Below are 27983 nucleotides of genomic sequence, written 5' to 3'. Positions count from 1 at the left end.
AGTATTTTTATATGAAATACATTGAACAAGAGTTCAGGCATTAAGTTAGGCATGACTCAGTGAAACAACTAGAAATACAGATAAAACTACTAGTTGCAAGAATGAACTCCCCATTAAATTGTGCATTTAGCCTGGGCCAAATTAATTTGGCCTCCTGAGCAATAAAACATCCTAGATTCTGATTGGAGCATCAGCATTTCAGAGTTTGGAGCTGAATTAATTAAGTTTACTATGAATTTATCAGAAGTGCATTAGAGAGAATCTTCTATGAGCGTCCACAAAGTCCAGCCCCTAAGTTCTCTAGAATGTCCAATGACAGCACAATGAACCAATAAAACACAAGATAGATATATTGCACCATCAGAACAAAAGTTCATTGGTTGGTCCTATGCAAAAGACATTGTGTCTGTTGACCTGTGGAAAAACAAATTAGCACATTAATAGCTAGTATATACACTACAAAATAAAAGTGAAAAGCTTTATTATCATATAAATTACACACCTTTAACATAACTGTTATTCAACTCTAAGAAACTCAAGACATGCAGTATCTAATAATTAAGGATGTAAATTATAGCAAGTTCAACAGTACATGCTTAAAATTCAGAATTTTGCTAGTGATTCAATGACTTTTTGCTGATATAACCCTGTGTTCAGCCTCCAGTCACAATATCAATGTAGCTTCCTTTCAAAACATGTATTTAGTAGAATGAATTAGTAGATATATGTTATTCTGGGAGAGCAATGTCATCAAATTCTGGGGGTCCTCAATCATCAAATTCTGGGAGAGCAATGTCATCAAATTCTGGGGGACCACAATCATCAAATTCTGGGAGAGCAATGTCATCAAATTCTGGGGGACCATCATCATCATCAAATTCGGACAGGACACAATCATCGAAGTCTGGAGGATGACAGTCACCAAAGTCTGGTGGGGAACACTCATCAAATTCTGGGGGACCACAGTCATCAAATCTTGGGAGGGGATACTCATCAAAGTCTCGGGGAACACAGTCCCTGTCATCCTGAGGAACATAGTTCCCATATTCTGGTAGAACACAGTCTTTAGTAACTGAAGCAACATCATTTCCAGCATGCATAGGCCCGCACTGTGATTTAGAGCCTTCTATCCCTGGAAGGAAAAGAGCAAATGGATAACATACACCTTCCCCTTATCATATTATTATCCTACCATTTAAGCATGGACTGTAAGGCTGAAGTTTGCAGTAATCTAAAGAGTGAATGTGGCTGTAAAGGATAAAGAAATGTTATTTATTCTAACTTGGCACAATTGATCAGCCACAAGCAGCTGATTGGCAGCCCAATAGGAGCTTGCAGCATCCCTGGAGCTGTCAACAACATCCCGGCGCAGCTTCAAATTGCTGTGGGATTCATTCACCATGTAGTCCAGCCTTGGACAGCTCCTATGTGAGGATGGTGAATAACATATGAGTTTCAGGAAAAAGTATATTTTTCACAGACAAAGTCAAAAGGGACAACTAGGTGACCTACTCTCATCTCCTGTATACAATAGGTTGTTAAACCTCAGCTAATTGCTTAGGTAAACTAAAGCATTCCAGTCTTCAGGAGACTAAAATGTTGGGTGCCTGTGGCAGAGAACTGGACGGATCAGATGTCATTGCTGCCTCAAGCTTCTGCAATGGCCGGGAAATAATTGGGAGATGCCCTGATGGTCCTACCAGGTAATCTATGCCACATGCTGCATAGGAAAGCAAAAAAACACAAAACCCAAAAGCCACACCAAGATCCTGACAATCTGACCTGAGTGAAAATTCCTTCCCAACCCCAAATCTGAAAATCAATTTGGCTGCGAGCACATGAACAAGGCCCATCAGCCTAACATCTAAGACAGAGGATTCTCTGTAGCATTTCAGAGCACTGCCTTGCCCTATCCTGTGTCTTGTCTTCAACTGTGCTCAAACACTTTAGAGGCAGGCAAAATAAACCACCTAAAATACATCTGGTCAATTGTGTGCATTGAGGAAAACATTCCTTCTTGACCCCTGGAAGTAACAGGCTGAAGCGCTGAAGCAAGGGACAAGTTTCCAAACTCAAGCAAGCAGTTTGCATTGATTAAATTTTCCAGGTTCTCCCCACAAGAAGAGGGGCTAGAGATTTACTTTCTGCTTGATATAAAACCTGAGCTTAGTCTTGGCATTGATAAAGTCCTAAATTCAGGGTGGGGCCTGTGGCCATGGGCTTTGTGAGCCACAATATCCACCTTTAGTTGAAAAGGTAGTGCAGAGAAGCAGAAAACAGATGGACAAGAGCAAATCTGTCAAAAAGAAATAACAGGAAATAAGGATGCATGACGCTCTCTATTTATAACTTCGCTGTGCTCGTTTTTGTCTTCATAACTATTACAAGAAGGAGTGTGGGGCCAGAGGTTGGGCTAGGACTTTAGGGTTTTTTTTGGATGTGCTACAGAACACTCTGACCTCAAGCAAGCCACTCAATTACCGATCTGTCAATCAGAGATAATACTTACCTGCTGTGCCTCACAGGTCTTACATGTATTAAAGTTTGCAAAATGCCTTAACCACTTCCAAATGGAAGGTAAGGCTAAAGGATTGCAAGCTGAGTGATACACTAAAACACAAACCTAGCCAGCCTTATTCAGAAAGCGCTACAAGATGCATCTTTCCCAGGATTCAAATGCATTGTGCTGTGTAATCTGAGCAGAGTGGGCAAATCCCTATCCACGCTCTTTCTCAAAGCTGCAGTCAGAAGGGGAGTCTGGCTTTACTCCTGTTTTGGAATATCAGTGACTCTATTTAAGCTATTTAAATGCACTCACATGCCACTGTGAAGAGCTCTCTGGACGTGTGTTAATAACAACTATTATTGAAAAAACACAGAGCTTTCCTTTAAGAAGCGGTTTTTTTCCTATACAGTTACTGAGTGGGAGCAGGGTGCTAGTCAGTTTTACTGCTGCCTGCTTCAGCACCAGTTGTCAGCAAAGAGTTGCAGAGAGATCAAACTTGGCCATTGCTCTGATTGGCTGAGAACACCCTTGGCTTGTGGTATTGTTAATTTTGGAGTAACTGTACACAGCATATGCGTGTGTTATCCAAAAATAGTCACCTGGAGCACAGACTATGCACTAGGTCCTGCAGCATAGCACAAACTCCCACGAGACTTGAAATAGAGTTCATTACGGTTATGCTGCTATTGCACCTAAGAGAGCCCTGGACTTCAGAGGCAAGGGAGACTTTTCAGTTAGGCTGAATAATCTGCTTTCCTGTTTCAAATGTGGTTTGGGTTTAGAGTTCACTTTTGTCTCTTCTTACCTTGAAAAGTGGAGATATTTAAAGACATAGGTTGCTCAGTGTAAAGGCTTGCAGCTGTTGCTGCTTTAGTCTCTTCAGCATTCTTAATGAAAGCTTCATTCTCTTGCTTGGTGGAGTTTGCAGCCTCTGGTTCCTTTGAAGCTTGATTTCCAGTCCCTTCTAACCAAGAAAGCAAAATATATCTAAGTAAACAGATGCAGAATGTAGGCATTACCCTAGCAATAATGTTGTCAAACATATAGCAAGAAGGCCGGTTTCCATCTGCCTCATGTATTTCTTATGTCCACATGAGAGATTAAGATTGGGAAGAATCTTTAATGTAGACAAAGATAAGTTTATCACTTTCATAATTGCAGTGAAAGTTTCCAAACACGAACCAAGGGATTGTTGTATTATTGCGAGTTACTGCATGGCAAGCCCGGGTGTGAATCTACAGTGCACTAGCTTGCCATGTAACAGCATATTGTGCATGTGGGCACTGTTACCGCACAGTGAAAGGAAATGAGAGCAAGGCCCATGCAGAAGTGGGAACTGGCTGGGAATGGGTGCAAAGGGAAGAACATACGAGACACACAGGGTATGTCTGCACTACAGAGTTTTGTCGGGAAAACGGCCATTTTTCTGTCAAAAGTTAAGGAACGTCCACACTGCAACTGCATTCTTCCACAAGAAAATCAAAAGAACAGAGGAGTTTCTCTGCCATTGGTAATCCTCATTCTATGAGGAAGAAGAGAACGGGGAAGAGGGAGTTCTTTCAGAAGTAAAGGAAAGAGGAAAAAGCACAGGTGCCTATTCCATCAGTCTGGACACTCTCTTTTGAAAAATCAGATCACTTTTTCGTTGCACTTTGGCAGTTCTTTGCACGCACTCTTTCAGAAGAAGATTTTTCAGAAGATCTCTTCCAAAAAAAGCTTCTTCCAAAAGAAGCCTGTAGTACAGACGTACCCATAGATGGGGGACGGAAAGTAACAGAGAAAGGCTATGGAAAGTAGAGAAAGAAAGGACAAATATGCTTCCTTTTTGCTCACTAATGCCAAATGACAACCAAGGCACTGGATAGATTATAAATAAAAATATTAACTAAAACTTTAGTTACTACATGAAGGCCATATTTTGTTCTTTGATCAATATTCCCATTAACACAATTGAGAAATCAGCTCTGGACAAAGAGAAGTGTGTAGTCCTGTATTTATGTCCTACCACACTAACGGTGTGTCTACACAGCACCCTAAGCTCAATGTGCACTACGCAAATTGCGTATCTTATTTTGATTCTATTTTGAAATAGCTTATTTTTAAATTTGGCACATCTACACAGCACCATGGAACAAGGGTTACAGGAATGCTTGTTAAGACACAGGGCAACTATTTCGGGATACTTCTGGTATCCCAAAATAGCCGTGCAGTGTAGACATACCCTAAGCATAATTAAAAATGGAGTGTAACCTTTTCAGGGTGAATTTGGCATTCATGGGCTGGTGACTCACCGAGTGTCCTACAACCCAAGCAACTGGATAGCAGCTCGGAGAGTGCCCTACAGCCTAGGCGCCGGGATAGTAGCCCACAAAGTGCTTTACTGTCTGGACGTTGCCTGCATGCTCTGACCTTGCTTTCCTCCCTTGACAATGTCTTGGTGCACTAAGATTGCCACCTGCCTCAGTAGCAACTGCACGCTGGATAAAAATGTTTTCATGGGGTAAAAAAATAAAGCCAAGATTTGAGCCGCAGCATCCTGAGGAGGACAGACAGGGGCTTTGGCCAGGAAAGACTCTTTATCATTCATGGTTCCAAACATTTTCACACTACCGTGATTAAAAATTGTTGAGTAAATTATTCCCCAGTGGAAAGCTTGTATTTTTAGAATGTAATTTCCTGGGGCTGGTGGATTAATCCAGTTGTGCTGAGGCACTAGATTACTAGGCAACGACTCCTATGACACCAGAGACTGAGTAATGCTAGTGACAGCTCAGTTCAATAGCAGATGCATCTCATTCTTTTGGGTTTCACATGAGGAGGTCTGAGAGCCTCATTTGATTTCCTCCTATGTTTTCTAAGCCATAGTTCATGTTCTACATTACTGGCACATGCTTGTGGCCTAAAACCATGGCTCAACCTTGATAAAATCAATGGAAATCAATGGAAATTGGTATTTCTCAGCTTGGACATGACCAAACTCTCACAACCCTAACTTTACAGTAGAACAGAGTCTAGTATCAGACCCTCAGACCCATGAATATCCCTCATGGCTCCTACTGAAGAACTCAATATGGTAGGTTATGTCCCCGATTGCTGATGGCAATGTTTTGTGGCAGACTCACAACGCGGGCCTGGCTTGCAGAGATGTTTTGGCTGAATTCTGCTTTCATATTTGGGTTCTGTAGATCTCAACATCCATGGGCATGTGAACCAAAACCAATAGTTCAGCCTTTTCCTGGTAAAGTGGAATAGCTGAGCTCTTCAATCCCTTCTATTATGGTGTGTTTCAGCAGAGGGGCGAGGAAATGTGTTGTTTCTCTTGGTTTTGTACTGTTCAGTTTGCACCTGCTGGAACTGAGCTGCACGCATAGAGAAGGCACTGAATATAGCTCCTAGGGGACGCGTAGTAGAAATAACATTTTTAACTGTTTTTGCAAAATCTCTGTGCTGCCTCGGACTCCTCCTGATGGCACTGGGGGAGCTGTCTGTGCGGTTGCAATGCTGATGGACGTGCTGTTTGTGAGGAGCATCACATAATACTTCAGGAGCAAACTTTGTCTCTGAATCAAGAGGAATGCTCCTTATCAGTGCAATGAGCCCCATCACAACATGGTTCTTTAATTGTGAGCTGGGGGACAGGCAGGGCGAAGGAAAGGACAGAAGGGTGACCAAATAGAGCTGAAGTGGAGGAGAGAAATGAAGCAATACTGGGTTCATTAGAGATATGGGTGGTGGGTGAAGGCCCAAATGGCTCCGCCCCTTCCACAAAAGGCCTGCCTCTGGAGCCAACCCCCACCCACACTCAGCCTTCCTGGCCACCTGGAGGGCCGGGACTGCTGTACTACAGCCCTAGCCCCAACCCCGGCCCTCCCCAACAGCTGGAGGAGCCAGGCTGCTGCGTTGCAGCCCCACCCTTCCCAGTTGGCCGAGCATGTAGGCAGTTTTGGGAAGGCTGTGCCTTCCCTTGCCTCCATTACCATGATTAGAGGTGTAACTGGATGAAAGTCTAAGGTATGTGACATATACAAGGTCAGATTAGGTGATCTAAAGGTCTTTTTTGACGTTACAGTCTATGGAAATATGAAGAGTATGTGGGGAATAAAAGGACTGGAACTCAGGGAAAGGCACAACAAGTGTCCATGCACTCAGGAGCATGCTACTAATGAGGGCCGGCAAACAGGGACAACTCCCAAGACACTCTCCCCATGACCCCCGCGTCTAGCCCACTGAGTCTGTGCAGTGCTCATCCTGCCCTTCTAGCCTGGCTCACTCATGTCTGTGTCTTAGGAGGGGACACAGGATGCTGGAAGTAGGGGGAGCCTGGGCAGGCCCTTGCGGGGATCCCTGGCACAGCAGCCAGACCCAGACCAGCAGTAAGAAGGTGCAGCACTGAATATACCATCTACTCAAGGCTCGCCCCACCTATTCTGCATGGGGCCAAAACCGAGTGGAATTGTGACCCAGTTCATGGGGGTTGCAGCACTGCTGGTTTGCTGCTGTGCCCCCAAGTGCTCCAGGCTGCAACGTCGCTCACTCCAAACCTGTACTGATAGTGAGTTCAGCCCATGCTGCTCCTCCTGGCCATTGCCAAAGGTACATACTGAATATAGCGTGTATACGGCTGCTGGGTCATGGCCAGCAACTCTCTTGACAGCCTGGAAGAAACTCACCTTTTGCAAACTTAGAGGCAGAGGAGTCAACCCACCCCTGGGAAAATATTGAAAAAGGAGGACTGGGAGCTCCAAAAGTGTAAATCAAGTGTCACAACAGTAACTTATATCACACTGCTGTTATTAGCAATCCTGCCCTATGAGCTAGCCGGATATGAAAGGCAGGAAGGGCCTGTTATAAGAACCCTAACACTGCGACCACTGAAGGGAACTGTGCAGAGAGAGAGAGACACATGGAGCCAGCCAATCTCTGTGGTACTAGGGCTCAGCGGTGGTATCACCTTAGATCCATCGGGTTTGTGAGGTTACTCCACTACCACTCCTGAGCACTTGTGTTAGGGAACTGCTGTCATATTAGTTGCTTTCTTGGTTGAGAATTCCTCCCCTCTCTGGGCTCTGCTTCAAACAGTGTTTAACAAGTCCCGTGATATCAAATACATGGCGCTGTCAGCAGAGTCTTTACCCTCCTGTTCCCAGAACCATTCTTAGGCAGCTGGGATACTCACCTTGGTCAGGGCTGTTCGTGCCTCCCACTCCAGATTCCACCAGGTCCTCATTATAGCCACTATGGGCCCCAGGCACTGACCAGAAGCGACCTTAACACAAATAAAATAAGAAAATCACTAGACATTTGAGGAAAATTCTCAAGGAAAAGCAAAACTAGCACAATCTGTTGGGGCCCATTTCCCATCATTTCTCCTGATGTCACGAGAGTCACGGGAAAATGTAGCCCAGCAGGAGAGAGCTGATCAATTTTAAACAACAGAAGTGTGACATGGCTAATGCTAACGCCTTTAGAACTGCACAGTGTAGGCTTATTGTTTCTGACCACTCTGCCATTCGGGACATTTTGTTTTCTCCCTTTTGCCTTCCTCTTCAATCTCACATGCTGCTGCCAGCTTACTTCTCCCTTCAGGATGACCATTCTTTTTCCCCTCATTCTCACATCCTCCCCAGGGATATTTCAAACACCCCAAAACTATTTGTCCATCCTTCACATGTAATTTCTCCTGTGCCTAGTGGAGCAGGACTTGGAGGACCACATCTGTTTTCCATTGCCTTTCCCAGAGGAGCATCCTTTTGGAAATATGTATATGCTGCTGTTACAGATCATAATAATGCTGCTTTCCCCTTCTGTTTCTACTTCTGTGCCTCCACTCTGCCCTTCCTGTAGTCTATACTGGGGTAAGCTGCCATCTCACTCTCTTGCCATCTGCCTGTCAGAAGTAGGACCAATGAGCTGATTGGTCGCCTCTCTCTTCCCTGTCTCGCACAGCTGGCAAGAAAAATGTGTTCTCCTTGCTCCTCATGCTGCCTGTTTGCAGGACCACGCCTGTCTCAGTGCTGCAAAGCACATCCAGTGAATAGCTGACTACTGGGTTCCTGGGAATGGGGAGACTTGCCAAGCCTAGGTCCTTCTGGGACACTCGGACCTCCTTCCATCTACTTCAGGGGTGTGTGGAAACAAAGACTAAGTTATCTCCCTTCACACAGATGTGGAGGCATTTGCTTAACCCGCCCATCCCTGCAGAGCCACACAAGACAATGCACTTCTCAAAACTCACAAGATAAAAGATGGTCTGTCTGTACTTGGGCAGGAGAACTCCTGTCTAAACTCAGATGAAGCAGAGGGGACTGGCGACTCAGCAGGGCTACGACCCCATTGCAGAGTGTTATGATGGCTGAATAAGGTTTGGAAGGCCAGAGTTAGTTGACACAATGCTGATGACGACTTAGAGGTCAGGGTAGATCAGAACAAATCCTATTCAGTCCTGTGTTAACTAGCAGGGATTAAATACTGGCGCTTCTCCCACTCGTCACTGAATGTCATTTGTCTGAGTTTACGCTCTCTGTTCAGCATCAGCTCAGCAAACTCAGCTCTTCATAACTGTGTCCTAACATGGGAATGTTCTGTAATGTAGACAGTTCCCAGGTGGCACCCTGGGTCAGTACTGAATCACTTCAGGCCAGGGCCAGTGATAGTCTTCTGCTTGAGACACAGCTTTGGAATGAGACATGGAAGTGGAGGCCCTGGGCACCTTGGAGTTTTATAAATCCTTCTAACACAAGTCCGAATGGTATCATAACGGTACTGTGGCCAAATTCTCTCTCAGGACATTACATTCTTCCAGGCCTAGTCTCATGACAGATTGCTTTTTGAAGCAAACTAAATTCCACAGCCTTATTGACTGAAGGGTATGAGCTGTTTCCTGGTACAGTTAAGATCTTTGGGCCAGATTTTTAGTTATTTAGGCACCTAATTATCACTGAAAATCAATTAAAGTTAAGCAACTAAACACTTAAAAAATCTGGCCCTTAGCCTGGTAAACAGCAAGCCAAAAGTAATTAGGAATCACTATGTAAGGAAGATTGTCCCTGTGTACTGATTCGTCATGAAAATGATTTACTGCAGGGCTACTCTACACCCGGCCCACAATGCAGTTTGGGTTAACACAGGGCTCCACATGCAGCCCACGGGTGGGATCCTTTGAACATGGCCTCCACTGGGAACACACTGCACGATGGCGAGTCAATATAATGGTCTTCTGTTGATATGCGTTTTAGTAGTTAAATTCCTGGTCTGTCATTGCTCATTAAAAGTGCTGTCATGTGGGTGGAAATCAGGTATATACTGTATTTTATTAATATCAGCAGAACTGACTTAAATGGGGCCTGCGTGTTGTGTAGTCTTGCCTTAATCTTTGTATTCATACCCGTCAGAATGAATGAAGCTATTTGCATAACATTTGCATGTGTATTCAACCACTCTTAGGTTGAGGCACTTGGCATGTGCTATGAGTATCACTGAGGTCCCCGGGGCTTCCAAAGTTGATAGCCCTGGTTTACTACATTCTGTTACAGAGTTGAAGAAGAAATCCTTACCTGTTCTCTGTCTGCATTTTTCAAAATGCCATATCAGTGTACCCAACACAACAATGAATACAACTCCAAGTACTCCTATTATGATGAATAATAGTAAATGCGGATCAACTGTTGAGGCCGGCATCTCTAGTGCTGCATCTAAAATGAGAATACAATGGGAAAATGTATTGATTCAAAATGCCTGCTGCTCCATTATGTTAGCATTGCACATGGTTCTTTTTATAATTTCCACTCATCATTTATTAACCAACTGTACAACAAGCTCTATTTATCTTTTTCTGTTTTTCTCACTTCCCTTCAAAGGCAGCTGAATCAGAAAAGTGACTCTATGAAACAAAATTGTTTCTTTGCTCTTTGTGTGAGCAAAGTAAACTGGCCCACTTTACAAGCCAAAGATTAGTTTTCTTAAGAGCTGGCATTACAAACTCAGCATGGGATCTGACAATCCAGCTGTGATCCTTTGGCCTCTTACAACATCACTAGAAATAATGCTTTTGTGGTCAGATGCAATGTGGTGATTCTGTTGAAAATTTGTGAGGCAGTATAGGCACCAGCTCTCTGTACTGTAGTTTGCTTTGCCTGCCTTGGAGGGGCTCCAAACAACTTGTCTTGGTCTGTGAAGTCAACATGTGACAAAGGCACACAAGAAGATGAATCATGGGGTAAGAAGAGGATATTTACACAGTTGTCTGTCCCTAACATTACTTTAAAGCAACTAGGTCATATTCCATGTTGGTGTCTGGAGCCATGACAGGAATGAATTCAATCAAAAGATAGCTCTTCTAGCTAAGCTTTCTCCTGCATTAAAGATTTTTATCATTATCATATAACTTAGCTGACTCAGAGGATGGAAATAATGCATTTTGTAGAAGTCTGGGGCAGTTTGAATATGTCTGAGTATCAACTGTATGTACAGTACCCAGAATGAAACTGGTTACTGTGGTTTATTACCATCTGGAAATGAAAGATGACAGTGTCAACAATAAAGCAAATTATTCTGGATCAGCATAAGTGCCTGGGTCAAATGACAAATATAAACATTTTATGTTCTGTTTGCGAAACTATCATCTGAGTAACAACTACATCTACACAGCAGCTATTTTCACGACATAACCCAACACCAACTGACTTTGTGAGTCCAGACCCATCATGCTGACCATCTTTGCCAGGGAACGGCAAAAGGGCCGGATCTGGCCCGCCAAGTGGGTGGATCCAGTCCACGGAGGCATTGCTGCTCCCCCGCTCCCCAAGCCAATTAGGGCCTGGGGGTGAGGACAGAGCAGAGAAGGCTTTGCGCGCTCTCCCACCCCCAGGCTTTAATTGGCTTGAGGGTAGGGGAGCACGTGAAGCCTCCTCCTGCCCTGCAAGGAGCACGCAGCGTTTTGAAGCGCCACATGCTGCTCGCGGGATGGGCGGGGAAGAGTGGAGGAAGCTTCCCGTGGCTCCCCTACCTCCAAGTCCTGATTGGCCTGGGGTGGAGGAACGTGCCAAGCCTTTTCCAGGGCATGGGTGCCTAGCAAGAAGGGGGTGCTAAGGGGCTCTCCCACCCCCAGACCAAACATGGTCTGGGGGTAGGGTAGCCCCACTCCTTCCCGTTTAGGCCCTGCCCCTTCCTGTTTAGGACCAGGGCTATTTTGCAAATTTTTGAAGTTGCTCCTGGGCAAAAATTATTGCCCAGCCTGATCTTTGCGCATCCTGGGAAAATCTGGGCATCTATGGTGCCTCAGGATGAGACGGAGTGATGGAAGGGCATGCACACAGAATGGCACCAGAAGCACATGGGATAATGCGCTCTGGGTTATCCTACTGCACAGAGAGCAAGGAGGAAGAAGACTTAGGGTACGTCTAGACTACATGCCTCTGTCGCCAGAGGCATGTAGATTAGGCTACCAGATATAGGAAAATGAAGCGGCGATTTAAATACGCCGCTTCATTTAAATTTACATGGCTGCCGCGCTGAGCCGATCAGCTGTTTGTCGGCTCAGCGCAGTAGTCTGGACGCGCGGGTGTCGACATCAAAGGCATTTGTCGACCACCCAGATATGCCTCCTGGGATGAGGCATGCATACCAGCATAGTTAGGGAGTCTTATCCACACGGCGAAATAAGTGTAACACATCGATTACAGGAAGACAGGGGATGCTGCACAGGTAAGACCCTGCAGTACACTATTTATATTCTAGTTGATGTATTTTATCATTGTATGGTAAAAAAGAGAAAGTCAGCAATTGGTGTACTGAGACGCTTTCATATTTCTATATCTGATTTTGTAAGCAAGTCATTTTAAAATGAGGTGAAATTTAGAGGTACACAAAACAAACCGGACTCCTGAAAGGGGCACAGTAATCTCATTAGTCAGGTGGTGAGTTGTACAGGCCTGCAGTGCCCGCGCCCCACCAATATAAGAACAAAGGGGCCCGGCTCCACCAAAGTTCTGGAACAGGTCTCTCCCCATGGCCCCACATGCCACCCTATCCCTATGGCCCCTAGGCAGTGGGGGGAGGTATATGTCTCCACATGCTGCCTCTGCCCCAAGCACCTCTGTGGCTATTGGAAGCTGCAGGGGCAGTGCCTGCAGGCAATGGTGCTTGGAGATCCCAGAACCGCCCGCATAGGAGTCACTGCCAGAGAGGGATGTGCCTCACTTACAAGAGCCACCCCAGGTAAGCACTGCACCCCTCACCTCCTTCTGCACTTCCACCCCCTGACCCAGCCTAGACCCCCACCCTGCATCTAAACTCCCTCCTAAGAGCCAGACTCCCTGCCCCCGCCCCCACACCCAAACTCCCACACAGAGCCTGTACCCCACACTCCCTTTGGAACCCAAACTCCCTCCCAGATACCACATCCTGCACCCCAATTCCCTGCCCCAGCCCAGAGCCTGCACCACACCCAAACTCCCGCCCAGAGCTCTCATCCCATAGGGACATGATATTGTATACGTGTATGTGGCTACAAGCAGTCCCACCCCACCACTTGCACTGCTGCTGAGCATGGGGGAGCAGGCAGCTCCCCAAGAGCTGGTACTCATGGGGAGCCGGCTTAAAAGCTGCTCCTGCAGACTGGCTCCTGGGAATCCACCCACCACATGTAATTTGCTGAAATTTTCAGCAGTTACACATTTACATAAACACATGCATTTTAACATCCCCAGCATCCCAAACCCCCCTAGCACCTAAGTGCCTTTCCACAGCCAGCACCCATCCTGCACCAATACTCCCTCCCAGAATTTGCACCCTGCACCCCGTTGTGCACCCCAATTCCATTCCCCCGCCCAGAGCCTGCACGCCGCACCCAAACTCCCTTGCACAGTCAGCATCCCACATCCCCTTCTGCATGCAAGCTCTCTCCCAGAACCTGCACCCCTCACCTCTCCCCATCCCAAACTTCCTCTCAAGGCCTACATCCCACAACCTCTCCTGCACCCTGCACTCCCTCCTGCACACCAAACCCCTGTCCAAGGCTACAGCTCACACCTAGCACTCATACTCCATCCCAGAGCCCTCACCCCTCAGCCTGTACCTTGCACCTCCTCCTGCACCCCAAATATAATGCCCAAGCCCAGAGCCTGCACCTTCCATCCAAACTCCCTTCCAGAGCCTTAGGTAGGTTGAGAGTGGGACATGGACCCATTCTGGGTACCACTACAAATTCTACAAAGCCTTGGGCTGGACAGGTTGAGAAGGCACTGCTTTGGCTCACTCTAACTATAAATTCCAATGAAATTAAAACAAACGGGGGAGAAAGCAAACCCTAATTTGGATTTCTTTTCATTATAATGAATTTCAGCCCAAAGTAAGATTCGTGTTTCTTGGCTGATAAGAAGGCTAAATCTTTTTAGAAAGAAAGGGAGAGCCCTGAAGCAATGTTTCCTTTTTCTATCCATTTTAGTGTCAGAACTCCATTATCTCCTCTCCAAGGGCTTTTCCATACACAAAATGTGTACAGCTTTAACTATACCAGTATATGTGGGCAACAGTTATATTGGTATAAAGATGTTTCGATTCCAAAAAAATCAAAAGGACAGCTTTGTTTTCAGTCAACTCCAAAACACAGGTTTGGAATTTTCAATGCATTGAAGGGTCAGAAAAACATATTTAGGTCAAATTGCATGGTTTGTTTAACCAAAAACTAAACATTTTATTACAACGTGGAGCATTTAAAATATTTTTCATGTTTAACAAATGAAAACAACCGAAATTTCAAAATAAGAAGTTGTTTTGAACAAAAAAGTAACAAAAAAATTGTTTAAAAAATGTTGAAAAAAACTTTTTATTTTTTTTCAGAATTTTTAAATATTTTTGAGTGAAATAATTCTGCAAAGCCAACACAAATTACCAAAGTATTTTGGCTTCATCATATCTTCATTTTTCACCAAAAAATGTTTCAGCTGAAAAATTTCACCCAGCTCTAGCCTGTTTCAAGAATGAGTTAATGGATTAATTGTTAATTAGTTCTTACATGATTCTTCTGTCCTCACATTTTGAACTCAGAATGAGAGTTTTTTCAGTATAGGTTGGACCTTCCAGGGAGGACACCTTCGGGACCTAATGGGTCTCAGACAAGGGAGTTTGTCAGATCAGGGAAGGACAAGCTCTCACAGGAGCACTGGCCTCCCAGCTGGCTCCCTTCCTAGCTGTTGCTCTGCTCCTGGCCCCAAGTAGCTGCCAGGCGGGCTGCGCTCCTGGCCCCCAGGGAGCACAGGGCCAGCAGGGGAATGCTTGAGTCCCTCACTCGCCCCATGCTCACTGCAGCCTTTCTGTTTTTGAAATGTAGCAAGAGCCCCCAACCCTCAACCATGAAGATGTTGCTGGGGGAAACCGGCTTTTAAGCTGGTTCCCCCCAGCACTCCTCTCTTGCTGCAGCAAAGGGACAGGAAAAGCAACTAGTCAAGTCACTAGTCAACTATCTGATAAGCATATGCTTACCGGATAGTTGACTAGTCACTTACTTCCCTATTCTGGACCACAGATGTTGCCAGACCAGAGAGTTCCAGACCAGAGAGGTTCAACCTATATTTGACTCTGAGGGACAAAATAGCCTTTAAAGTAGATAGACAATTAAAACTTCCCCATTTTTGTTAATATTTTGAATTGAAAAATACTCACCTACTTTCACATCAATCATTCTCCGGTATATAATCTTCCCATCTCTGTCTTGCACTTCTACTGAATATCGTCCAAAATCAGTTTTCTGAATCCTGTCCAGTCTGAGCGTGCCGTTAGGTAGGATCTCCGATCTGTTGAGATATCCCCCATGGGACTCCAACTGAGTGTAATTTAACTCAGCAACCAATAAGCCGTCTTTCTTCCACATTATCTGGACCAAGTCATTCCACTCCATCACTGTTAGATGTAGGAACATGGAGCCATCAAGGATTCCCATTACTTCTTGAATGGATGCTGTTTTATTCCCTGAGGGGGAAAAGCCATCACGCTAAATTTAAGGGAGTTAGCATTTCTTACACCCCCTTTTAACTGAGAGTGATCTCTTTCCTGTTGTATCTTTTCAAAATATAGGGTTGAAGTCAAATGCTGGGGAGTATGTTTGTTAAACCTAGTTTCATACATATAAACTTAAAATAAAAATAATGCTTTCCTGTATATTTAATATACCTTTTCCATTCCAAATAATCAGAAAGTAGTTCTGATCTAAAGAGCAAATACTGAAAGACCACACACTGCCAGCACACAACAATTTAGATTTTGTAGAATAAGTGAAGAGCAATAGTATATTGTTAGAAGTTGGGTGAAACCTAGTTACAGATTGAGTTTAAAATCCACTGAGATAGATCAGTGTGGACTCATCCGTCATTAACATAACAGTACACATAAGTCCCACATAAAACAAAAGATGTAGGTGAACTTTCGGTTGAGTATTGTCACAGATAAGAGTGTGTGCGTGTGCACACAAAAAAAGATCTCACAGAAAATTAAGGTCATACGTGAATAATGGAGCAAGAGAGGCAGGCTGAAGGAGCAACTAAAAGTGTGTAACAGACCCTGAAGAGACCTGGAGCAAGTGTTTGGGTCGGGAGTATGCTGAAAAGCAAAAGAAGTGCTGTGAACAAAATAAGATGTTTCCCACTATTTGATTTATTCTGCCTACAGAGGCACAAGACTTCATATATTCTTTGTAAATAAACAAAACTGCAACAAAGAAATGCCTGACTATCATCAGTTCCCAGCTGCAACACACAGAGAGCCCTAACTAGCTACTCAAGTTAAAAAGTGGAAACAATATCCAATCAAAATGGCGGAGAGAAGACAGACTGCACAGGCTGACCAGACTACTATAACTAATGCCCCTTCTCTCACAAAATGTGGGATGGACTCTTAATGTTTCTGAGTAGTCTTGGCTTCAGTTTTTTCTCTCTCATCCAGAAGTCAGAACTTCCTGCAAAACAATGTTCCCTAGCACCTGGCCAAAGGCCAGTTCTAACACCAACAGAATAGTGCCACCAAATGAATCACCTGCACACCCTCATGAAACACTTGATGCTCTCCTATGCAAATAAAGAGATGATTTGAAGGTGCCCTGCATCTGTTTAGCCTGCAAGATGAAAGCACAAAGCAAGGAATAAAAGAAGAACTAGAGTAGGCAGAACTTTCTGAAATGCATGAACAGTTGGACCACATTTCAACATTTAAAATACTTATTGACAGAAGTTGGGCAAAACTGAAACTCAATAATCACACCAATAAACTGAACTCTTCTCTGATGTATTCTAATTTACTCTTGTGCTGGAAACCCGAGGAAGGTTTGGGTTTGGATTTGATAAGCATCCACCATGTTTGGATATTATAGTGTAATTGAGGCTTAGTCTAAAGTTACCCAACTCTTTGAAATCTGAACACTGGTCGAAAATCTCATTAGAAACTTCTCTATTGAAAGGCCCTGCACTTCTGTTTTCAGTCCTTGTCAGTAAACCATGAGACTAGCCCCTCCTGTGGGAATCTGAGCAGTTCTGGCTCCAGTCCAGGCTGCACATCAGAAGAGAAAAGAGCAAAAATATAACATTAAACCTGTTCCTATGTTAAACTATATTAAACATCAGAGTTCCTCTGTTTCCTTTGGTTATAAAAATGTGTATTTCTTATTTCATCTGCAGCAGGTCTTCCATCTCTACCAGGAGTCTGACTTTCTACTGTTTCTAGTTAATAACACGGTGTGGGAGCACATGGGACTGAAGACCAGGAATGCAGTTCCAGAATCTGGGTATAGTAACCCTCCATAAAACTGAGTTCATTAAATGACATTTTCAGAGCAGTTCTCTAGCTACAGATAGCAGTCACTGATCTGAACAATAAACTGACACTTACTAAAACTACTCTTTCACATTTGCATGTTATTAATATAATCTACGGATCCTGAAAGGCTTTGCAGAGTGGGCAGATACTTACCGCTATACTCTAGTTGAATTGTTTGATGGCACAAGTGTGTCCCATCACGACTGAATACTTCTGCGGTGTACTGGCCCTCATCATCTGGCTGCATGGGACAAAGACTCAAACTGCCATTGGGGAAAGCACGAAATCTCTTGCTGTATTTTCCATAACCCTTTATTGATTGACCTTTCATTTTGGCCACTAGCATATTGTCTGTCTTCCAGGTAACATCAATACTCCTGTTTGGGCAGTTGTGCAGATCAAGCATAAGACAGTCATATAAAGTTCCTCTGACAGTATGCATTCCTTTGGTGTTCCCTGAAAATAAAGAAAGAATAGACATGGACAAGAACATTTGCTTACAAAATGTACATTTTACAGTGAGGGTGTTTACATGCTACATGACATTCTATACCTTTGCTTTTAAAATCTTTTCCTTAGCTTGAAGATATTTTACAGACAGTTTCCAGGTTAATTAGCAATGCTGTGATAACAGAACTTGCCTACCAACAGTTTGCTTTTAATAGAGAAACTGTCATTATTTAAGTCTGTGGATTATTATTTCCTTGGAATCATGGGAAGGCCTATTTCCCTGACCACAGCCATTTCAAGAAATTATTATTTCCTTGCACTTGTTTTCGGAATGGGGACTCCTGTGTCTAGACTACATGCCTCTGTCGTCAGAGGCATGTAGATTAGACACATAGGCAAAGTCAAATGAAGCCGCGATTTAAATGATCGCGGCTTCATTTAAATTTACATGGCTGCCGCGCTGAGCCGACAAACAGCTGATCAGCTGTTTGTCCGCTCAGCGCGCTAGTCTGGACGCTCCCCTGCCGACGTCAAAGCCCTTTGTTGGCAGCCCCGTTATTCCTCGTGGGATGAGGTTTACCGGGGCTGCCGACAAAGGGCTTTGATGTCGGCAGGGGAGCGTCCAGACTAGCGCGCTGAGCAGACAAACAGCCGATCAGCTGTTTGTCGGCTCAGCGCGACAGCCATGTAAATTTAAATGAAGCTGCGATCATTTAAATCGCGGCTTCATTTGACTTTGCCAAAACAACAAATCTACATGGCTCCATCGACGGAGCCATGTAGTTTAGACGTACCCCTACAGACATGTGCGCAGCCTGTTTATAGAAGAAATGTATCTGGACCACACTAATATTATTATGTTTATTATGGCAGCACCTAAGGAACAAATGAGAACTGGGCCCCAATTGTGCTAGCCCTGTACAGAAACAGAGTAATAGATTTAAACATTTTCCAGACAAATCAAGATCCTGATGTTTATGATGGTTTGGGGGGTGAGTTCTTATTGTCAGAAACAAGCAGCTCTAATTATCTGTGCACACTTAGCTGAACTTGGCACGGACATGAGCTTTAAGAAGCCTGAAGCCCTACTGTGTGAATGACAACAACTCCAATACAACTGCAGATATCCTGTGTCAAATGCATGCTTGGAAAAGACAACAGCTTGTAGAGCCATGTTTGGTAAAGTACATGGAAGTCAGTATGCAAAGTCCCTAATACATCATCTGCATTTAATCATTTTCCCAACCAAATTCTCCATAACTAGTGGATGCATCACTGAGGCCAATAGAACCAAACAAAACTGAAGACTCTAGACATTTCTGCAACAGCAGGAGCCAAAACATTAAAATTAAAATAAAAACAAGCTGGAAACATATCAGAAAGTGCAAGCCATTCATTTTGTACACACATATAATCAAAACACCCATATCCAATTTATACCAAATTCTCCCCTACTATAAAATCACCCAAGTGAGATTTCACACCCATTGCTTGATAATGACTACTGTAAGATGAGCTGCATGTCAAAACATGGCTTAAAATGGGCAACTACCCATAGTCCTAAGGGAGTAAGATCCCCCCTCGTTTATCTGTCTTCCCACCCATCCGTCCATTGTATAAAAATTACCAACTTCTCCTCTCACTACTCCCTGCCCTAAGGACAGGAGGGTCATTCTCACTGTAACTACAACACAGAAGGAGGGTGTCATAATGAGAGTTAGGTAATTTGGTTGGATTCTCTAGCCTGCTAAGGCCACTTTGCGCCACTCAACCTTAAAGCTGAGATGGCCAACAGAGAACATCTCTTCTGGCAAAGGAGGTACAGTTGCCTCCTGTGCCTGCAGCCCCACCACTCCTGGAAAAAGAGGAGGGAGAAGGTATAATATTAGCAGTGTGCTGAAGGCAGACTGGCTGGAGGGCAGAGTAGAATGCAGAAATGTCCAAACTTCCACTGGCTCAAGGTTCCTAAGAAACAAGCTTGCACTCGTCTAAGTGGCTGAGAATCAAACAACCCCAACCAGCCTCCCTCACACCCCATCAAAGTTCCCTCTTAGCTGCACGGCAGGATGTCCCTCCAGCTGCTTAATCAGCCCTGCCAAGGTGGGCAGCTCTGTCCATGGAGCCCTGAGCCCCTGGCAGGGTGAGGCTGATTAAGCAGCCACAGGGATGTGCTGCAACACATTTTAGAGCAGGGCTACTCAAATTTGGAAGTCCCAGGGGCCTCAATGCTACTCACACTGAGCTGAGGGCCACAACTTAGCTGTGGTTGCATATGCATGCAAATATATATGCAAATATATGCAAATAGCATCTTTCACTCTTATCTCCATTTCCATTAATCTCTGCAAAAGTGCATTTCATCTCCCAAAAAGGGGTTGAAAACCCTGTGTTCATCCAACAAGCATCTCTTTTTTGTTGCTATTTTTATGCTTTTTATTAAAAAGAAAATTGTACACCAGTGTTTTGGGTGTTTAGCTTGAAGCTTCAGGTTGTGCGTTTCTTGGGGTGATTTTACTGTAAAAGGAAAAGTTTCCAATCTTCTGTGGGCAGGGAGCTGGGAGAGGCCTCGTCCTCTTTCTCTGTATTGTAAAATGCTACGGTTCCATTAGAAAAGACTGTCAACTTACCGATACCATCTCTCCGACTTTTTAACAAAGTCTTTCCCTTGTTCCAAGTGACATGAACAGAGTGTTCCAAGTCAGGATACTCAGGAAGCCTTGTAACAGAATTAACCAGTGTCCCTTCTTCTGTTGTCACATCACTGTGAGCTGGAAATATAATACATGCAAAAAATGTTTAGTTTTAGAATGACACTGTCTGTTTCTGGGCATCATACTGAAATAGAGGATGCAGGTTTCTAAATTGTAAGACAGAAATGTATGTTCATGGCTAGAGCAGCTAACCAGAAGTCAGGATACCTGGAGCATAATTCCAGCTCTGCCCCTGACTCACTGCATGATCTTGGACAAACCACTTTACTTCTTAAAGCTACAATTCCCCCTCTCAATGGCTTAAAACTTTTGTTCTCTTTTAGCAGCCTCATGATACTTAATTAAGTAATGTTTTTCAAGTGCTTTATGACCCTTCGAGGAAAAGATGTCACAACCAGTATATCATGATGCCAAGTATCAGGAATTTTCAGCAGCTAATACTAGTCATGTTATTAACATTTGCCGTCTAGAAGCATACAAAAAATACAAACTCAGAAACTGACCCCTTATAATCCTTAAAGTGTCTTCAGTTTCTTAGTATAAATTCAGTACAATACTCTTTCCATAATTAAATGTACAATATAGTTTATTACAATAAATTGGTTATGCTTCTCTTTGGTGACTCTCCAGATACACTGAAAACCTCTCATATTGAGGTCATTTCTTTTATAATGAACAACATCACTAGAAACTATTACTACATACAGAAATCAACAGTTTGAAACACACTGAGCATGTACTATTTCATCCTAAAATATGCTTCAGTATTTCTGCAGTCACCGAACTCCATGGCAAAACTTACCTTGATTTAGTTTGGAACAAAAACACATGAACAATCTGAATTTAGTATAAACACATCCCACTCTTAAAGAATTATTGAGAAAAAAAGAAAGAAATTGGCTTACCCTGAAGAATAATAAGTGCAAGCAATGTAAACCGAAAGATAAAACTAGATGGCATTTCAGAAATTATTTTTGTTCATTTCATATATACCATTACATGAACTTTTTTTAGGAAACCTCTACATCCCAATAACTTTAATCCTTACTGAGTGATGTGTCTTGAAGATTGAGAACATGAAGAAATGCTTAAAGATTGCTTCTAGTTTTCAATTGCTTTCTTACTGACTCAGAGCTAGAATGTCTCACAAAAAGACAGTGGATATTTTAGAAGGGAAACATTGTGGCTTGAACCACTGTGGTAGACCAGCACTAGGTAAGAACTTGTGAATATACTTCCTCGTTTTCCGCCTCATAGCTGCTACAGTAGCAAATAGAGGTCAGCACGGCATAGGACATTTCACAGAATAAAACTGAGGAAATAAGGTTTTTCTCATCCTCATTGTTAGAGCACACTCCAGAACAAAGATGGAGCTGAAGTAAGTCTGTGCATGCATGTTTGTGTTGTCAGTAGTAGTAGAATGTATATGTCCATAGGAGCCAAGTCATGAACCAGGACTGAACTAGGTACTGTCTGAACACAGAAATAATTAACAGAATTTGCTCCAAAGACTGTACAATGTACATGTAGGATAAAAGACAACAGATGCTGACAGACAAGCAGAGAAGTACAAGGCGATCATGAGACAATATTAGTCGAACATGACAGGCAGTCCTAAACTGCTTCTTTATTTGTAGTGGTAAGAGGCTCGTTGGTTTTAGAAACACGTGTCCCGGGCATGTCTACACTAAAGAACTGTGCTAGAGCTAACTGAACCAGAGCAACTACACCTGTGCAAATAACAATAGTGTACATTAGGTATTCCATTTGGGCTGAGTTGTGCCCTGAATACATATATGGTGTTCTAAACAAATACTGTGACTCTTTTGCTTTCTGAGTACCTAACCCAGAGTTCCCAGCACAATGCCCTCATCTATGGCTTGTGCAAGGTTTGGAAAGGCCTTTGGGGAGCCCAAGGAAATTGTGTGAGAAAGGACCTATCAGTCCCTTGGAAATTATGCCATTCTGCAACATAGTCTCGAACTGGAGGCCAAGATGAATTGTCAGTGTTCCTTCTTCCACAGAGAAAGAATTTTCTGCTGAAAACTGATTTATCCACATAAGAAGCTGTCCACCAGTGGTGGTGGAGGGTATTCTAGCAATACATTCACAGTCAGCAATTCGTGGAATTTCTGCTGTAGGTCTCTGATAGAGGATCTTTCCACACTACCGTGATCACCACTTCTAGAGCACCACTTCTGAGTCAGAACCATGACCACAGTTTGGTTGAGCAATATAAAAAATTTGCAGAATAAGGAAACAAAACTCCTCTGTGTTTGCTGAAGATCAGGAATGTAGTTCAGAAATGTGGGAACCCTTTTTTGGGGGGAGGGAAGTATTTTAACTCTCCACAAAAACTGAGTTCATAAAATGACCTTTTCAGACCATTTTTTCAGCTCCTCTGTGTTTGCCCCATCTCACCATCAAGTACTTGAATTGGAAAAGGTACCACTCAATTATTATGCCAGTCATGGCTAATTCCTGAGTAGTTACATTGGATGGCACTGGCCCAGCAAAGTACATGATACCAGAATTTTGAAAGCTCTAAATTTTTCAGAAGTGGAAAAGCGACTCAAAGTTCCCCCCAAACATGTAACAGATATTAATAGATTCTCTATCCCCACCTTGATGCTCTGAGCCCTTCTGTATCAATGGCTCCCCAGCTATAGCTAATAAAACAAAACTAGACAGACAGCAGATCAACTACAAACTCAGCGCATGGGGCAGTGAAGGTGGAGTGTGCTTAGGGAGGCTTACAGCAAGTTGAAGATGTCTGTTGACTTGCGGTCACAGCTCAATCCACAGCATGGGTATTAATACCTGCTTATTGTACTCCACCCATTGTGAAAACAAGAATGGAGTATCTAACAGACAGTGAACTGAGGCCGTAAGCCTTGCTGCAAATTAGGCTGCTACACAGGTAATCAGTACCACTAGCTACTGTCAGAAATGCCTCCACAAGATATCTGAACCTCATCAACAAGGTTTTGTGCATTTCTCTTGCTAGTGCAGGGGGGTGGGTAGGGATGATTAAGCTGAGGCTTGAAAATGCTACATTTATGGTTATAATTTGCTATTACTGTTATCCATGGTGGTGGTAGGTTTGACAGAAATTGATAGTTTTGCTGGTATCTTTAACATTTTATATTTGTGAGATTATGTGAGTCTGTGTGGGGAGATTATGGAATACTGAAGAAGTGACACTCTGAAGGTTAATAAAAGTATGCTTAGTAAACTCAAAGGAAAGAGATAAAGACTGTAAACTAACTTTTTTAGTACATAAGGACTCAAGCTACCTGCAATAAGTAACCAATGAGAACAAAACATAAAGGCCTGCATACAAATACACAACAAAACATGATGTAGGGACTATAAAAAGGAATAGCTGATCTCTGGATACTCCAAATAACAGTTCAGCTGAGCCTGAATTTCCTCACAGTACCAGTTATTTACAAATACTCTGATGTCTGCCTTAGGCCAGTTCTCAGCAACCCCTTGTAATGATGACTTCTCAGAAATGCTCCAAAAGCAACTTGGTAATTAAGCAATAGCAAAGAAGTGGGTGCTGGTAAAAAAGTCACGCACTGGGATTTCAGATGTGTGCAGTTGAGAAGTTAATAGAAATCTTGACTCCAGGTCAGTAGACTACAGAAACCCAAAGTCACCTAAGCAGTGACTGGTGCACTGGGGTTCTTAGAGTTGCCAGACGGTTTAACAAAAAATACCAACATTCCCCCCTCCAAAAAAAAAAGAACACCGGGGAAAAATTATGTTGAGAAAAAAAGGTGAGAGACCAAAGTTGTTGAGCGAAAAAAAAAACCCGAAATCCCCAAAACAGCATGGTCCCTTTAAGAAACGCTTTGATTTTGAAGCTTTTTGGCCCTAGCAGGCTAGTGGCGGCCACCTGCCATCTTTCCTCCCTGCACTGGGCCAGACAGCTCCCCTGTGGAACGCAGTAAGGACCCAGGATTTTTGTCTCCTGGCTGGGAAAAAATCAGAAAATACCGGACATTTAAGGTATCCAGTATTTTCTGAATTTTTTTACTGGACAGGAGGCGAAAATATTGGACTGTCCAGTTCAATACCAGACACCTGGCAACCCTAGAGATTCTGGGGTGGAAAGGCTAATTGCATGTGTAAAGCCAAAGAAACCCTGGCCCTCAGCAGAAGGGGTTGATCTTGTGGCCTTAGGGGCTAAAGCCATGAGCCTCTGCTGCGGGGTCACTCAACACGTGACCCATGGGCCACATGCAGCCCATGACCCGTTTGTGTGAGGCCCGCGGTGCAGTTTGGATTTACACAGGGCTCAACACACGGCCCGCAGGCGGGAGCCAAAAAAAAAAGCAGTCAATATAATGGTCTTCTGTTGATATGCATTTTAGTAGTTACATTCCTGGTCTGTCATTGATCATTAAAAGTGCTGTCACATGGGTAGAAATCGGGTAAATATTGCATTTTATTAATATCAGCAGAACTGACTTAAATGGGGCCTGTGTGTTCTGTAGTCTTGCCTTAATCTTTGTATTCATGCCTGTCAGTGTGAAAGTAGCTATTTGCATATATTTGCATATATATTTGCACATCTATGCACCACACTTAAGTTGAGGCCCTCAGCAAGTACTATGAGTATCATTGTGGCCCCTGGGGCTTCTAAAGTTGAGTAGCCCTGCTCTACTGCGTGAACTAAAAGGCAACTGGCTCTCAGCTAAGGCTGTAAAGTAGACTTCACTCTCCCTTGTTAGTGGTTTCAGTGCCTCTGAGTTACACATGGATGGAGCTGTTACACCAATGCTTGCTTACAGTGGGACTGCACTAGTGAAGAATGACCAGGTAATTCTGAGCCTTGCTCAGAGAAAGTTCAATCCAAACTGTGGTGCGATCATCTGGGCAGACAGGCCCACTGATGGGGCAGGGCAAAGAGGACAGTTGCCCAGGAGGCTGGCAATTCAAAAGGGCATGGGGCTACCAGCCACCCTCACTGACTTGAAGAAGGAATTTTATTCGGAATAGGGATATAGAACACCATTTGAGATAATTCCAGTCAGCATACTAAAGTGACAACAAGTAAATGGTGTACTTGTCTGGCAAATTTTCATGTCTGTTTTGTAATGTAATAAAGCAGCATTAGTGTAGATAGAACTTTACTGACATATAAGAAGACAAGGTCGCTGTTCCAAGAAACTTACAGTGCTAGGCCCTAATACTGCAAATTGTTCCATAATGAAGGATTTTCTGCACAGAGTCACCCTGGACTTAATGGGAAACCACAGCCAGATTTTGTAATTTAGAGCAACCCCTAGAATCTTGTCATAGGAGTAAATCTTGCTGATGTTTACCTTTATGATTTCTGATTAGAAGGGTTTCCACAGTATACCAAGGTGAATTGTTATATTCCATATCTTTCTTAGCATCTCTATGGTGAGGTGATTCCAAATACTCTGGATTTGCATACAAATTAAACCTGCTCCAAGCACTGGTCACATCATTATTTTGCAGTATTTCCACTATTAGTCAGTTTTTCTCAGAATGAACAAACCATTGATCTCTTGCATATGCAATAAACTTGGCACATGTTATTGTTGTAACTGCACATGTAAATTAGACATACAATTTACCTTCAATTTTTTAAATCCACATTCATCAAAACTGCAATGATATCCCAGGCCATTGTCAATTATCATGTGTTATCCAGCAATAAACATAAGCAAATTATTGTATTAACATAGCTCAATTCCTGTATCTACTGCTGTTACGCTTCTATGCTACAATTCACTATCATCTGACTTTCTGAAGGAGGAAACAGAGAGAGGCTGCCCTCTTCTGTATACAAATGCACAATTACTAAGACATTAAAATGTTTGATTCTAAACCACCTACCTCTTCTAATGCACTAGAGCATTTCATTAAGTAAAAAACTTTATTAAAACTTATAAGCTGTATAAAAGTATTACTAAATGCTTCCCTGTGGGCTGTAATCCATTGTACACCCAAGTGATATCTTCTTCATAGCTACATGTCTTCAATTTCAAGGCCTTTTACAACCTATCATCTCTCATTCAGCATTAAAAAGTTGATTCCTGCCTCTTATTATCTGATTACATGATAATCAGTCTCTATTACCCACTTGTTAAATTTTCAAGCAGCTTTGTGCTTTCACCCACACACTTGACAGATGCTCCCCATAAACATCCTCAAAACTAATTCATTATCCTTCTCCAAAACTCTCTTTAACACTCTCCTTTGCCATTAGGCCCACAAAGAACTTTGACTACAGTCGGGGAACTACCTGGTGCACTGACACCACTGCCTATCAGGATGGCCAATATTGTTTCATAGCATCCTTATACTCCCCCATCCACCTGTCTTCATCTGTTGCCTCTTGTCTAATATGCAGATTGTAAACTCGATTTGTTTCAGTTTTGTACAATGCCTTGCCACAATGGAGTCCTGGTCCACAACTGGGGCTCCTAGAAGCAACATTAATACAATAAATAATAATGCGAACAACATCGACATTAGTGACTCACTTTCCTACTCCTCCCATACTGCTCAAGTTACTCAGCTCACCCCAACCTGCCTGATTTCCAACTGTTGTTTCTGCCTGATTGTTCCTCACAGCTCAAGAGCCCTCCGGTTGATATGACCTACCTGATACCTACCCTGCTATTTGCAATTCCTGCCTCCCAATGGCCATGAACCCCTTGTCTTGCTCCTGCTCTTAGCGTTCCTTCTCATTTGCCACTACTTAGGCTCTCCTCCACCAAAGCTCAGGAGTCCACACTTAGGGTTGCCAGGTATCCAGTTTTGAACTAGACTATCCAGTATTTGAGCTTCCTGTCCGGAAAACAAATTGAAAAAATACCAGACATATAAATGTCCAGTATTTTCTAATTAAGTAAGTTTTATTGTTATCATGAGTATCAGTACGTAGTTGTGTACTGCCTGGCTGGTAGATACTCTCACACTGAGTGAGCGTGTCTACCAGCCAGGCAGTACTCAACTACACAGTAGAGAGGAGGGGGGCAGGGCCAAGGTGGGATGGAATCCCTGGGGCCGGACTCACCCGTGCGCCACGCTGAGACCGTGTGCAGGATGGGCAGCGCCCCAGGATCTGCATGCGCCCGGGCCAGCCCCAGTTCCCGCCAGCTGGTTCCCCCCACCTCACTTCCCCTCCATCTAGCCCCGCTCCCCCCTGACCTTCTCCTGGCCAACCCCTCTCCCCTCCTGGCCAGTCCCGCCCCCCATCTGAGATCAAGTGTGTCCAGTATTTTTTTTGTAACCCTACGCACACTCCCACCTCCCAGCTATAACCAGCCACATAGCTCTCGCTATCACTACAAAAAAGTCAAGGGATGAGGATGCTTAAACTGTAACAACTCATACAAGGGGTAAAGATGTACCATTTTCATGTTTATAGTAAATAGTATTAAATCACACTAATATAGTCAACAATGCAGTATGTGAACTATTACTGCAGTGCATACTCCTGAAAGTAATCAGAACAGTAAAAATAT

At 43.6% G+C, this 27983-nt stretch overlaps 1 protein-coding gene across 4 annotated transcripts; it reads right to left on the bottom strand.

The window, feature by feature from the left end:
* Positions 1-464: 464 nt before the first annotated feature.
* Positions 465-21723, bottom strand: LOC142820268 (uncharacterized). 4 transcript variants are annotated; one of them, XM_075909215.1, is made up of 8 exons: positions 21375-21723; positions 20386-20526; positions 17462-17764; positions 15167-15472; positions 10060-10197; positions 7683-7772; positions 3312-3467; positions 465-1132 (listed from the first exon to the last, which is right to left on the bottom strand). In XM_075909215.1, exons 1-8 carry the CDS (start codon positions 21427-21429, stop codon positions 768-770), a joined length of 1554 nt encoding a protein of 517 aa, XP_075765330.1. In that variant the 5' UTR covers positions 21430-21723; the 3' UTR covers positions 465-767. The 4 variants fall into 4 exon arrangements, with proteins under 4 accessions (XP_075765330.1, XP_075765329.1, XP_075765333.1 ...); XM_075909214.1 differs by having other exon boundaries at positions 3312-3470; positions 21375-21720; XM_075909218.1 differs by having other exon boundaries at positions 3312-3470; positions 21518-21720.
* Positions 21724-27983: the final 6260 nt, after the last annotated feature.

The sequence above is a fragment of the Pelodiscus sinensis genome, chromosome 1 (assembly GCF_049634645.1).
Source record: "Pelodiscus sinensis isolate JC-2024 chromosome 1, ASM4963464v1, whole genome shotgun sequence".
Taxonomy (NCBI): Eukaryota; Metazoa; Chordata; order Testudines; family Trionychidae; genus Pelodiscus; species Pelodiscus sinensis.
The sequence above is the reverse complement of the archived record's forward strand: the minus strand, read 5'-3'. Positions and strand labels throughout refer to the sequence as shown.